Source organism: Chionomys nivalis, chromosome 4 (genome assembly GCF_950005125.1).
Source record: "Chionomys nivalis chromosome 4, mChiNiv1.1, whole genome shotgun sequence".
NCBI lineage: Eukaryota > Metazoa > Chordata > Mammalia > Rodentia > Cricetidae > Chionomys > Chionomys nivalis.
In genome coordinates, this window is record NC_080089.1 from 79,129,743 (window position 1) to 79,144,853 (window position 15,111).

General features: G+C 40.3%; 1 protein-coding gene across 9 annotated transcripts in view; it reads left to right on the forward strand.

Moving 5' to 3' along the window:
- Myo6 (myosin VI) overlaps positions 1 to 15,111 on the forward strand; it is a 136,128-nt gene that overhangs the window by 82,877 nt on the left and 38,140 nt on the right. For 7 of the 9 annotated variants that reach the window (XM_057768793.1, XM_057768786.1, XM_057768789.1 and 4 more), the window contains exons 12-18: positions 2,265 to 2,409; positions 4,769 to 4,926; positions 6,341 to 6,432; positions 7,955 to 8,027; positions 10,296 to 10,423; positions 13,381 to 13,476; positions 13,761 to 13,934. In XM_057768793.1, coding sequence (XP_057624776.1) covers positions 2,265 to 2,409; positions 4,769 to 4,926; positions 6,341 to 6,432; positions 7,955 to 8,027; positions 10,296 to 10,423; positions 13,381 to 13,476; positions 13,761 to 13,934 — 866 coding nt within the window. Of the gene's footprint in view, positions 1 to 2,264; positions 2,410 to 4,768; positions 4,927 to 6,340; positions 6,433 to 7,954; positions 8,028 to 10,295; positions 10,424 to 13,380; positions 13,477 to 13,760; positions 13,935 to 14,274; positions 14,365 to 15,111 lie in introns of all 9 variants that reach the window. The other 2 variants (XR_009057035.1, XR_009057036.1) reach the window with 2 other exon arrangements.

Consider the following 15,111-nt stretch of genomic DNA (forward strand, 5'->3'; position numbering starts at 1 on the left):
TTTTTTTTTTTGGAAATGTCTGAGTGTATGTACACTACATATGTGCCTGGTGCCGAGAGGAGCCGTAAGAGGGTGATAGATCCTATGGAACTGGAATTACAGGCAGCTGTGAGCCACTTTGTGGGTGCTGGAAACTGAACTTGGGTTCTCTGCAAGAACAGAAAGTGCTCTTAATCACTGAGCCGATTCTCCAGCAACCTTTCTCTCCCTTTTGGAGACAGGTCTCATATAGTCTAGGCTGACTTCAAAGTGATTGTCCAGCCTCCACCTCCCAAGTTCTGGGGTAACAGATATGTGCCATGATATCCATCCTTCTTAGCCTTTTTGAGGCCCTAAGTGTGATCCTAAGCACTTGGGGGGAAGATGTCTTCTGTGCATAAGATCCTTCATAATCATAATTGAAACATATAAAAATGATGAGTTAGGAGGTGCCTCCATTTTGCAGATATGGAACCTGCACAGTGGTTACTAATGAAGTCATAGACAGGAGAGCCTGCTTGTATTCATGTCTGAGTGGCTCGGGAGATGGTCATAATTGTCTCTCATTACCTTTGGGCCACTGAGCCTTGCCATCTGTGAATGAGCAGACTAAGATGGACAGTCTTCAATGACTTTCAGCTCTGTTGTCCTGTGATCTGTGAAGTCAATAATGTTAGACACAGCATGACACAGTGGCTAGGCATGTGGCCATCAATCGAATTCTTTCATCATGTGCTATCTGCTTGTATAACCTTGCCCATTCTGGGTCTTCATTTCCTCACTATAAAGAGATAGTAGCTACCAACTCACACTGTCAAGAGAAGTCAATGAGATAAGTATTTACAGATGTTTGAACACTGGTGTTTGGAGGATAGTAAGTGAATAAATCCAATAACGTACAGATGATTAGTCACTGAAATGAAGATGCATTAAAAATTAGGTACTTGGAATATGTATGAATAACCTTTAGAGTTTTTTTTAAGAGAGGAATTGGAAAATTTCCTTTGAAAATATATTGCATCATATATTTTGTTTGTATTTTAGCATTGTTTCAGGAAGGGAGCTGTGGGAGAGGCTAAATAATACACAAAAATTAAGTGTAGAATAGTCGATGTACATGTGAATGTTAGGAGTGTGGTAAGTGGCACTTTCCTATCTCTTATCACTGCCCCGAGGAAGAACATGTAGCTATATAGAATATCCCAAGCATCATGTGACCAGCTGGAGCATGCTAAGTGACCAAAAGGGACATAGTATGTGCTTGTTTTCTCTCCTACTTAAAAAAAAAAAATCCTTTCTGTTGCGAGAGAAAACAGAGAATCCCGGGGAGATTGGGGTGAGATAAGCATTAGATTATTTTTATTTTCATAGCTAAACTTTTGTTGTATTAATCCTCATTTTTTTTTCTGTGACTTCCCTTGGATCTAAATCATTTGTTGCTAATTAAAAATGAGGTGTTCTTTTTGTCTTTCCTTCTAGAAAATTCAGTGTAGGATTGTCATAGTGACTTGCACAGAAACCCAGTACTTTCATAATGGTTTTACCATAAAGTTCATTTTCCAATAAATGTTTATAAAGCTCCCCAGTGTTATAAAACTGTTTTATTTAGTGGAAGTATAGAAAATACCTGTTATGACTGCCTATGTTTTAAAAATCCCATGTAACAAGTATGTCATAACAATAACAATCTCACAATAAGCAATATAACAGTAATAAAAACATTTAGAGAATGTTTTTAGGGAGTGACATGAATGCTCTGTATTATTATATATTTTTTGCACTTCCAAGATTAAAGATTTCTTATATTAACTACTTAGTTCTTGTAAAAATGCTGTAATATGTTAAAAAAGAAGAAACATTTAAGTAAACTAATGGAATCCTGGTGGCCACTGTGTCAGAGAAAGGGATTATAGTCCTGGCAGGATAGCAGGAGATTCTGTGTCACTGTTCAGAAGAATGCACAAGTTAAAACTTAGGAATTGTTTATTTCTGGACATTTCCAGAATAGCTTTGCCTCAAGATGGCAGCAGGTAGCAAAAACGGTGGGTGACTCTGATGGCAGGAAGGGTCTCTCATACTACAGCTTTGCCCCAGGTTAGGATTTCCTGTTTATCTTGTTGGTAGGGGCATCTAACAAGGATGAAAAAAAAAAAAAGCTGTGTTTGAAAGTTTGGAGTAAGCCTCGTCTATCCCATAATATTACATAAGTGAATAAAATCCTAAGAAATGAATCTAGGTAATCTTGTTTAGTGCTTGTTAATTTCACATTGAAACGTTCCCATTAGGTGGCTGTAATCTGAAGAACAAATCCGCCCCGTCCTTGGAATATTGTGCAGAACTGCTGGGGTTGGACCAGGATGATCTGCGAGTCAGTTTAACCACGAGAGTCATGCTCACCACAGCAGGGGGCACCAAAGGAACGGTTATAAAGTGAGTTCTAGCACATGGCTCCTGCCTTGTGTCTTGTCAAGGGAAACGGTGTGTGTTTTGCAAACACTGAGATGTAAGGTCAATGTTTATGCATCATTCATTCTTCCCATTTCAATGTTCAAGCTGTGCTTGATGGATCAAAATTCTGTGCCGCCAGCAACTGCAGTTCACCACACAAATAAGTGGGGGTTTGCACAGCGTGGAGCTGTTTCTGGCAGATATTCTGCAGGACACAAATATGGAATTGTTTAGGCAAGGGAGGTTTGCTTTGGCGCAGCTGTAAAAATGTGAGTTGGGTTTAAAATATCTGATTGTTTGAGGCAAGAGATCATTTTCTTCAAAAGTGGTTTTCCATGTAAATGGTGTGTGCTTGCACTCCTCCTGAGTGTGACTCGTCTATGGAATGTCCAAGAAGCAGAGCTGCACTTTGCACTTAGTTTTGCATTTAGAGACGGTTCCAAGTGAAAGAAATAAGGCTCTAGCCAAGCTTTTGTTTTAATTTCTTGTCCCCCAGGAAGCATTTATTCAGTTGTTTTATGTGTGACTGTGATGTTTGCACACGTGAGGGTGGCTGTGTACAGTGTGTACACTTGGTACCTGTGTACTTGTGTGTGTGGAGGCTAGAGGCTGGTGCAGGTATCTTTCTCAATCATTCTCTACCTCGTCTTTTGAGACAAGGTTTCTCATTAAGCCTAGAGCTCATCAATTGGGCTGGGCTGGCTGCTCACTGAGGCCTAGAGACTCTCTCCACAGTGGGGTCACAGATGCAGTCACCACACCTGTACATGCTGCTCATTGAGGACTAGAGATTCTTTCCATAGTGGGGTCGTGGATGCAGTCACCACACCTGTGCATGCTGCTCAGCGAGGCCTAGAGACTGTCCACAGTGGGGTCACGGATGCAGTCACCACACCCAGCCTGTACATGCATGCTGATGATCCCACCTAGCCCCCTGCTAAGACTTTTTAAAACTTAAGATTGTACAAGATTATACAGTTTTGGCTTACTAACATATATTTTATGAACTTTAGTTTTGGATACTGTAGGATAGAATTGATATTTAGGCTTACCATTCTCAGGTACTGAAATGCGAGGTCTTCTGAAGAAAAAGTCAAGTCTCTATCCTTTCTTAATACAGCAGCAATGAGCTCAGGTGACTTACTCAGAAAAGTATTTAACAGTTAAAACACAGCTAGACATGGAGACACAAGTCTATAATCCTAGCATTTGGAGGGTTGAGAGAGGAAGATGACATCAAGTTCGAGGCTAGCCTGATACAGAGAAAGACCCTGTCTCAAAACCCCACAACAACCAAAAATTGTGAAACATTTTTCCTTGTGATACAGTATTTTAAATTAATGAATTAGCCAATTAATTAAGTTTTAGTATCACTGCCATTTAGGGTGGGTCTTCCTGCTTAAATAATCTCATCAATAAAATCCCTGATGGGTGCCCCACAGCTCATGCTGTAGTTGATCCCAGATGTGGTCAAACTGACAGCTCTGATTATCCAGATGCTTTATCTGATATTTTTATTTTATTTATTTTGTGTGTGTTATGGGGAGATGAGAAGTACGTGTGCCATGGGACATGTGTGGAGGTCAGAGGACAGCTCTGGCCAGAGGATCTTACTCTGTAGACCAGGCTGGCCTCGAACTCACAGAGATCCGCCTGCCTCTGCCTCCCGAGTGCTGGGATTAAAGGTGTGTACCAGTACTATCCAGCTTGTACTTGAATAATTTTTAAAGATACTAAAAAATTGGACATTTTTTTGTATTTTCCCAGTACTTAGTACTTTTTGTGTTTCCCAGTACTACTCAGTATTTAGGGCCAAGCATGGCATTTGGAAGTTCTCCTCTACAATACTCTCTTTTTATTAGATTATAATTTTATTGAGGAAAATAGTTTGCGTGTGTGTCTACAGTGTCGAATATCATCATCCATATAGCTGCTACATACAGGAGTAATTGGAAAATTCAAAATTTAAGATTCAGTATTTATTTTATTAAATAAGTTACCAAACTTTAAAGTTTCCCTGAATTATACATAATCTGTTTCATGTTTTAGAAAAGTGAAATATGAAAATTATTTTAGTATATAAAGTGGGGTGTAGATGAAGGTTAAAATGGTTTTTAAGGCATTTTTTGCCCAATAGTATATTTTAGTCTAATTTTAATTAAGAGTTTTAGTTTGTCTCTTGTAATTTTGTCCTTATTTTAGCTCTACCCGTTCACCTGAAGCTTGGCAGCTGTTTCTCATAGCCAGTGTGTCAGATACACTTTGACTTTATGTATCTGGCATTATTGTCACAGTCTGTCACTTTAAGGACTTTTCATTGGAATATTCCTTTCCCTGCTAGGGTTCCTCTGAAAGTGGAGCAAGCAAACAATGCCCGCGATGCTCTGGCAAAGACTGTCTACAGCCATCTTTTTGATCACGTGGTCAACAGAGTGAATCAGTGTTTTCCTTTTGAAACATCGTCCTATTTTATTGGAGTCCTGGATATTGCTGGTTTTGGTAAGTATCATTTCCTTTCTTAATTTGTATGTCAGGAACTTCACTCTGATCCCACGTTTTCAGGTTCCATGTTGAGGAGACACCTGTTGTGTCCTGCCCGATGGGTTTCTACGTTCCAGAGGAGGGGAATGTGAATTGAGGAACGAAATAGACAAGAGACAACAGATAAAGTCGGAAGGGCTTCCAGTAAATACTGTGGTCAAAAGCAAAAAGCTGAAAAAGCCAAAAAGCCCCGAGTTTATTATTCTCAGTCCTTATATACCCCTAGAAGGGGCAGGCACAAGACTCCTATGATACAAAGAGCCAGCAAGTGTACATTGTAATTATCTCCTTACATCTCGGAACACCTAGTAACCACTCCCTAAGTCAAAACATCCTGCTGACTGGCCTTTGAAGAGTAGGGTATCCAGTAGCCACACGTATGGTTGAACATCTTGTTCATCCTTGTGGAACAAGAATAGGTGTGTACTCTCCTGACCTTTAGCCAAGATGGAACACATTCAAAACTGTGGGCCCTCACATTAACTTTGATATTTTTTACAAATATAAAAATATTTTCTCTAGCCGGGCGGTGGTGGCGCACGCCTTTAATCCCAGCACTTGGGAGGCAGAGGTAGGTGGATCTCTGTGAGTTCGAGACCAGCCTGGTCTACAAGAGCTAGTTCCAGGACAGGCTCCAAAGCCACAGAGAAACCCTGTCTCGAAAAACCAAAAAAAAAAAAAAAAAAAAAAAAAAAAAAAAAAAATTTTCTCTAAAGCTGTCGTGTTAGCCTTTCCTATTGCTATGACCTATCACCAGGGAGAAGCAAAAGAAAGCAGTGTTTATTCTGGCTTGAGGGTTCAGAGTTTTCAGTCCACCATGGTGGAATAGAGAGGCTCCCCATTTGAAGGCCAGGAGGGGAGGGAAAAGAAGAAGGAAAAGGGGAGGAGGATGTGACTATATTTGGTATATTTCTGAACCCCCCCTCCTTGTTGCACTTGTTGTCTTGTGGATTTTAGACATAATCTAACCCTTAACTTGAAGAAAAATTATGATCATAACATTTTTGGGTAATGGATTAGGCAGGAATAATATCTCCTAGCACACAGGATTTTAAATCACATTTATACTTTAGGTAGTTTTAGTACCTATGCTGTAGAAATTTATGTTAGAGAGAGTTGACTTCTAACGTTTTAATTTTTCACTATAAACATTTGTGTCGTTAGACACATTTTGGTTCTGGCAGAACAAGGTATTTCTGAGTATAGTTATGTCTTGAGGACATTTTTGGGGACTGACACAGGACAAAGAATTTTATGTATTTTGCAAACCCAATTTTAAATCAAAGCATCGACAGTGTTTCTACACTTTATCCTGGGATAAGTTAGTGAACGTCGTTGTTGGGTGGTGACAACTCTGGTTTTATGTTTTCAGAGTACTTTGAGCACAACAGCTTTGAACAGTTTTGTATTAACTATTGCAATGAGAAACTCCAACAGTTTTTTAATGAAAGGATCCTGAAGGAGGTGAGTACCGTCATCACTTAGATTAAGATCTGCATTAAGCTGCCTAAATCTCAAGGAAGACAGTCATGCTACAATTACCCTAACTGATGGGGTCTGGTGTGAAGTGGTCTGGTGGTCCTGCAGGCACTAGCAGCTCAGCTGAAGTTTGGGGTCATTGGAGGAATTAGTTGGCAGCTTCGCAGAATCGGGTGTCTGTGATTTCTTACCAGTGACTTTCTTTAGCGAGCCCAGTTTGTGTTTTTCATCCTGATCTGCCGTCTGTATTCCTGCCACTGCTAAACAGCTGCCTGCTCTCATCTCTGGCCTTGGCCTCTGCTGTCCTCTCAATGTCTGCTTCTGTTGACTCTGCCACTGGTTCGTCCTCTCCCTATGCACCACACAGTCACCAGTCAGGAGATTCTGAGCAGCCACTGGCCAGGAGTACCTCTGGATAGCTCTTCTCCTTCTTTGGGCTGTCTTTGATGGGCTGCCATTTCTTCTCCAGGAAGGAACTTCCTTCCTTTTCCCTCAGTATGTAACTCTGGGCATGGCTGATGTTCAGAATAGACTAGCAGAAGTTATTTTATGATTCTTTACAGTTTAGTCAAGCAAAGTTAGCTTTGGATAGATTGATTTGTTCCAAGACTCATTATTTTCTTCTCCAATGTTTTCTATTAATGTCTTTGTTTTCCTCCCTCTGTACCATCTGAGACAGGCTGTGCTGATTGAAGATGCTAGAAGAGAGGGACTAGAAAGTTTCTCCAAGGCAGCCCTACATTGTTCTATGTAGAAATAGAAACCATGTAAACAGGGTGCACCATCTTTATGCTTGTTTTTATTACAGTCATTTAAGTATACACATTAATTTTAAATTCATATTGGGTCCAAGTTAATAGTGCCTTCTAGAATGTGAGGAAACTTCTCTGGTATAGGTTGTGAGGAGAAATATTTAACCATTGAGGGAAAAGCAATATTAAAACTTAGCTTAGCCGGGCGATGGTGGCGCACGCCTTTAATCCCAGCACTCGGGAGGCAGAGGCAGGCGGATCTCTGTGAGTTCGAGACCAGCCTGGTCTACAAGAGCTAGTTCCAGGACAGGCTCCAAAGCCACAGAGAAACCCTGTCTCGAAAAACCAAAAAAAAAAAATAAAATAAAATAAATAAAAATAAAACTTAGCTTAAGTTCAATGTATAGGCTACCCATATGATAAAAAATCTTCAAAAATTATTTTAAGAAGATACTGACCTTATATAGAGAGAGTATATTTTCATTGAGATATTATTGATGTAACATTCTTCTGAGTTATTTATGTTATTTTGCTGTGGAGTTTCTGCATCCATTTATAGTTAAGTGCTATTTCCTGATTGCGGTGTTTGGCTACAAGCATTCAAACTTGGTTTCATCTTCAGGAAGTCATTTAGGGCTATACCTGTGGGTAAAATTTTTACCTTTTAACCAGTAACTGTTGTGTAGAAATGACAGCAGTGGCATTTTACGTCGCAGTGTATTTCCATGTTGATGACTATTACATTTGATTTACAGGAGCAAGAACTCTATCAGAAAGAGGGCCTGGGTGTTAATGAAGTGCATTACGTGGACAATCAGGACTGCATAGGTACGGGTACTGTTATTCTGCCTTTGGGAGGTATGGGAGAGGTCACGAATGCCTTTCCTGGGAACATCTCTGTGTTCTGTGGTTTAGACACTAGTTACAGGACTTGGGACTGTGGCCTTGGAGAGGTCAACTTTTTAGTACTCTTCCTGGCAAGGCACTTTGATCAGCTTTGTTGAAAATTTTCTTAAAATCTCTGTTTATTGTGATATGCATATTACTAGTTAGAAGACTGTTTTGTGAACTGGGTAAGAGGCGCTCCACTCCTCAGGGAGCAAGCTGACAGCTATGTCAGCTCCTATGATGGAGTACCTAGTTTGGTGAGGTTTGTCTGGGTCTCTTGGTTCTGTCTTCTTCTGTGGACTGGCTGATTCTCTCACTGGTTGCAAGTTGACTTTAGACATTCAATGTTAATTTAACTCTAGATACTATTGTGTCACAGCAGAACAAGGCCTCTGTTTTTCTTTGAGTTTGTCAATAAGGAAACCTTATCCCATTTTCTTCCAGCTACCCCTTTGTCTGTTATTTATTTATTTATATTTATTTGCATGGATGTTTTTGCCTGCTTGTATGTCTGTGAACCACATTCATGCCTGGTGTCCACAGAGGCCAAAAGAGGGCATCTGATCTCTGGGACTGGAGTTAAAGATGGTTGTAAGCTGCTGGTGGGTGCTAGGATTGAACCCAGGTCCTTTTAGTCACCGGGCCATCCCTCTCTCTCCTATCCTCTTTCTTTTCTCTCCCACCCCATCTCTAAAATCAAGTGTTGGGCAAGTCTGGGAGTTGAAAACCCAATTTGATAGTCCAGTCAATAACTCATATGCTAGACTTTGACAACACAATATAGTAGCCGTATCACTTTATATCACTGTAGCCTTTCAAAGGCTTTCCTGGTCTACCCTGGTCTACCCTGGTCTACCCTGCTCTACTCAGTATCCTTTAGCCACGGCTGCTTTTCTCATCTCTGACCCTTGGCTGTGGGGGTTGTTAATCTTGCTGGAGTTTCTCCCCCTCTGTTGATCCTTTGCCCCTCTTCTGTCTCATTCAGTTCCCTACTGGGATACTTTCATGCACAGCTCAGTTCAGCTTGTTCATCCTCCTTCCTCACCAAATTTCAAAGAGGTACCTTTTCCTGTTTGATGCAATGGGAACCTTGATTTCTCTTTCTGTATTCTGGAACTGTATTCCAACCCCCCCCCCCCACATCCACACATATATATGTGGGTATATATATATATATATATATATATAAAATTTTATTTAAGATGTATAAAATATATAGTTATTTTGGTTAGGCAGAAAAATCTAACCAACATAAAGGGTGGAGCATAAAAATATATGGTTACTAAAAATTATGTTTGAAAGTTTTAAAATCAGTTTTTGAAAATAGTATTAAAAAATTTTGTATGCAAAAACTTCTGTATTTTTGAGTTTGAATGTAGGTGGCATCTGGAAAAGGGTGAGGTTCTGGGTCCTTAGACTGTTACCCTAATTTACACAAAGAATGCTTATGGTATCAGTTACTTTCTTTGAAAAAAAAATTAAAACTGTTTTAGATTGGAATAGAGTTACATCACTTACCTTTTTTCCCCTTCCCTTTCCTCCCTCCAACCCTTCCCAGCCACCTTCCCTCAAACTTCTTCCATGGTTTTTCCAAGTTGATAAACTTTTTTCTTTATTGTTGTTATACATGTACATACACACACACACACACAACCTGCTAGTCCATTTTGTTGTTTGTATATATTATATTGTTTCAAGACTGACTCCTCTTCATTGGGCAACGAATAAGGGGGCTTACTTCTGGGAGAGGCTAATTCTCCTTCTTCCAGAACTCATTAGCTGTCTGTAGTTCTTTGTCTAGCGGTGGAACCACACAAAATTTCCCCCTTCCACGTTAATGTATCTGCTGATATTGCTACTGTTCCAGTCTTGTTTATGCAGCCATTTCTAGGAGAGACAGCTTCACAGCAGACTTTCTGGCATTCTTACAGTCCCTCACCCCCTCTGTGACATTCTTGGGGCCATAGATACAGGAGCTGAATGGTCACTTCTTTGTGAAGCTGTTTTTCCAAAACTTGTATTAAAACTATGATATTACCTTTAACTAAATGGTTCTATTTGAAATGAAAGCTCTCCAATTTCTAGACAGCCTTCAATAGAATATGTTCATCATTCACTCTTATCTTGTTTCCAAATACTTTTCGAAGTGGAGTAAATATTTTTTAGAGTATTGATTCACACTATGACTGTTTTGATATCTTGAAATAGATTTAATTGAAGTGAAATTGGTGGGAATCCTGGATATTCTGGATGAAGAAAATCGTCTCCCCCAGCCGAGTGACCAGCACTTCACATCAGCGGTCCACCAGAAGCACAAGGACCATTTCCGACTCTCTGTGAGTTTGCCATTCTAAAATGGAGCTTCTACTGGGAAGAGAAGTCTTTAAGCAAACAGCTGCACTAGATTTCAGCTAGAGTCAAGTTATCCAACGACTAGAGCAAGTAGGGTATAACCAGCAAACATTTCCTATAGATGGCCATAAAAGTATGTGTGTGCGTACACACATGTGGTCCACACACATATTTGAGAGTAAAACTTTAGCTGAGTATGGTAGCTCATGTACCCAGAGAGGGAAATGATGCTGCGCTGGTAGGAAGATCAGGTAGTGTAGAGGGAAGAAGAGACATATGTGCCCAGGTTGCTGAACTGCTATTGGCTCTTCAGTCCTTTTGGAGTGAAAGTGGAGCTGCTCTCTGTGACCGTGGCATTTGTGGCTGTTTAGACACTAGTTTTCTATGTTCCTTCAACTCTGCTTGTCCCTCCACTCAACCTTTGTCTCCTGAGACAGTGCAGACGTAGCTTTACCCTGAGTGCGCAAAGCCCGACCAACACAGAAATGCTGACTTGAGTTCCAGTCGAGAAGGTAGATGTTGCTTCGTGCCAGGGAGAAGAGCAGCAGGGCTCTCCCCACTTCCCTCAAAAGAAGACAGAAAAAGCAACGAGAGAAGCTGCTTAGAGTTGCTTAGGGCTTAGGGTTCAAGTTTGCAAGTGCATCCACTCATCGTGTGTGTTTTGAAGTTGTGAGATAGTGTAGTGGTCACTGCTTTGATGAGTCAAGCTGCTTAAATGAATGGTAACAAAGATGCTCATTTGTGTTCCTTATTAACAGAATGACAGTGCATATACACACCAAATGTTACTACAGCGCATTAATATGTTAAAAGAGAGGCAAAGACAATTTAAAATCCAATAAAAAATTGACAAAACATCAGTGGGATATAGATTCAGTGGCTTACTGGAAAAATACATGTTCAGGTCCTCAGAACCACCTTTGCTATTAGCCCACAGCTCTTACATGCTCCCAGGAGTTAGCATAATGGGCAGCCTGCTTCTAGTGCTTTGGTGGGAAGCAGCAGAACAATATGTATCCTTGACAAAACTTCGGCTAATATTGAAGCTGCGTAGCCAGTCTTGCTTGTTTATGGCTGTTTGATGTATGGCCTATGATGCATGGCCTCACCAAGAGTGCTGATCTCGGCCAGTATAACTGTGCCCAGCGTAATCCCAGAGGTGTGTAACCTAAAGACAGCAAGCTCAAGCATCAGGAATGAGGCCCGACTGCTTTTCTCAGCGAGAACAAACAAGAACGAAGCAATAAATCCCGATTTACATTTGCTGGGTTTTTGAACTAAGTGTGATAGGCATTCATGGAACACTATACACATTGTCCCAATGCTTTTACTTGAATGACTTTATTTAATCCTGTTAGTGCTACAGATGAGAGACAGACGAGGGAGGTGGATGGCATGCCTTGATGGCATGTGAGGCTTGGTGGCTTAGGAGGCAGGCAAGGTGGTATAGCAGCAGAACCTCCATTCTGGCTCCTGAATGATTGATTGCCCGTTCTCTGTTCTAAGGGCTCAGACCTCGGGCCCCCAGCTTAGTCTATCCATTCTAAATGGTCTCCTTCCCTTTGGGTTAGTTTTAGAGACAGATGTGATCACATGTGTGGAAGTAGTTTGGAAAGTTTAAATAATTCAAATATGCGATACTGTAGTTAAATGCTGCCATCCTAAAATGTCATAGTTTCCTTGAAGTGGTTCCAGGCTCACTGTGTAGAGTGTTAGCATGGTTGGTTTGAGACACCAGAAGTGTCCTGTGCTGACCTCGTGGTTTTCTTCCTGGCCACACTTCAGAATCAGCCTATCTAAATACCCTGGGGTAAGGGAGGTTTAGATCCTCTAAGTGATTCTGATGAGTATGAAGACTGAGCTTTAGAAGCAGGTGGCTAATTTTAGAAAATTTGCAACTCTGTTTGGTGTTTGCTTTCAAATAAACTTCTGCTTTTAAAAAACTTTTATTTTTATATGTGTCCCTGGGTGAATATGTTCACATCAGGGTAGCGCCTGCAGAGTCCAGAAAAAGATGTCAGATCACATAGAGATGCAGTGGTTTGGGGCTGCCAGACATGGGTGCTGGAAGCCACACTCAAGTCCTCTGGAAGGAATAAGCACCGTTAACCAAGTTTTTGTGTGTGGCAGGCATGAATGTGTATTTGTTTTGTATGTGGCATTCATCCATATGTGTATATTTTGTACATGGCATTCATGCATGAATATATGTTTTGTGTGTAGCACGTGTATGTATTTTTTGTGTGGCAGGTGTGTGTTTAGGTTTTATGTGTGACATTCATACATGTATGTATGTCTTGTGTGTGGCAGGCATGTATGTATATATATTTTGTGTGTGGCACATGTGTATGCATGTGTGTATTTTTTGTGTGGCAGGTGTATGTATATGCTTTCTGTGTGGCATTCATACATGTTTGTATGTCTTGTGCGTGACAGGCATGCATGTATATATGTTTTGTATGTGACAAGGGTACATGTATATGTTTTGTGTGTGGCAAGTGTGCATGTGTGTATGCTTTTTGTATGGCAGGTATGTGAGTGTATATTTTGTGTGCAGGAGGTATGCATATGTATATGTTTTTGTGTTGCAGGCATGTGTACATATATTTTATGTGTGGCATGTGTGCATGTATGTTTTGCATGTAGGAGTTGTACATGTGTGTATGTTTTATTGTGACAGGCATGTGTTTCTGTTTCCTGTAGAGCAGGTGTACATATTTGTATGTTTTGGTCTTATAACAATTTATTTTTTACTAAGGCATAAGCAACTGTTGGTTAAATCCCACAAGTACTTTAAAGTGTATTTGTGTTTAAAAGTAGTATAATTATGAAAAATGTGAAATTCTCTTATTACTCTTGGTACTCTGCACTTGGCATTGTCTAAGGAAAGTGACTGACTGTTTTGGTGATGCGGTGACTTCTCTCTGTACTTTTCTCTTAGATTCCCAGGAAGTCTAAGCTGGCCGTCCACAGGAACCTGAGAGACGATGAGGGTTTCATCATCCGGCACTTCGCAGGGGCAGTGTGCTACGAGACGGTGAGTGCGGCCTTGCCATTGCTCGGGAGAAAGCAGCTGATGCTGAGCCACACTGCCCTGGGGTAGACTCTGGGCATTTAAACCTGAACAGCTTCAGAAATTCAGTTCCTTCATGCGCTGGTCACCCTCAAAGTGCAAAATACCCACACTGAAGTGGCGGGCTCTCTTGGTCAGTAGGGAAAGAGAATATTTGTGTTTTCTTAGAAAATTCCATAGGACAGAGCTCAGTTAGGGGATGTTTATCACAAGACAGATGAAAACACTTTATTTGATTTTTTTTTCAGACCCAGTTTGTGGAGAAAAATAATGACGCACTACATATGTCTCTTGAATCCTTGATTTGCGAATCTAGGGATAAGTTTATACGGGCCTTATTCGAATCATCCACCAATAACAACAAAGATACAAAACAAAAGGCAGGAAAACTCAGCTTCATCAGCGTGGGAAACAAGTTTAAGGTATTTGTGCTAAATAACTCGTTGAAGGGTTTTTGGTTTTTGTGGTGTGTTTGGGCTGTATTTCAAATAAAAAGCATTGTTTTGTATTGTGACATGGATAATGTAGATGGTGGACGTGCCACAGGCGTGTCTCAAGAGAAGACCCTGCGTTATCAGTGCTTGTATGTACGATCTAATTGTGGTTGCAGTAACGGAGTATACAGAAAAGCTTATATTTTCAGACTGTGTTTGCACACAGCCTGTCTGATTAATCCTCCTAATGGTCTTGCTTCTGCATACTGCCTGGATGACCTGCAAACCTTCTCTTTCCCACGTGTTTTCTGTTTCCTTCCTCATTCAGCAGTTTTGTTTAGCTGCAGTAGTTCAGCTCGGGATGGCTAGAGAGGACTAGGTGAGTTGAGAGGAAAAGCAGGCACATCCGGGGCTTCAGGTAAATGATCACCTTTACAGACTTCTGTGCACAGCATGGCTGCCATGTTAAAGCGCCCGTCTCAAGTTCACAATTCAGCTTGTGATTCATTGTCAACGCATTTCCTCTCACAGCATCATGGGCATGTGTGTTACAGTAAACTTTAGTTAAAGCTTTTGATAACTTCTATAAAAGAGAAGTGCTCGGGGGTGGCAGACTCTTCAATTCGCTTATCTCATGTTAAAGAATAATTTATTTTATTAATTTTGAATCAGAAATTAATTCTTTAAAATCTTACAAGGAATGTTTTAAAACAAGGTGTGTTTTAGTGATAGAATGCTACTAATTGCTTGTAATTATTGCTCAATATTGCTTATATTTATTGCATAGGTATAAAAATTAAAAAGCCTTTAATAAATAATTATAGTGTATAGAAAAAGAAATATAATTAAAATTTCTATATATTTTCAGTAAGTATCATTTTATTTCTTATAAAACTGCATTTTTCCTTCTGAAATGCATACTCTCAATATTAAGAGTGATATAATTAAGAAGAATATTTCTATAAAGCAGTGCTCTTCAACCTTCCTAATGCTGTGACCCTTCACTACAGTTCCTTATGTGTGGTGTTTTCATTGCTACTTCATAACTGTAATTTTGCTACTGTTATGAATCATAATGTAAATACATGATATGCAGACTATCTGACATGTGACTCCTGTGCAAGGGTCACTCAACCCCAGAGGGATCATAACCTACAGGTTGAAA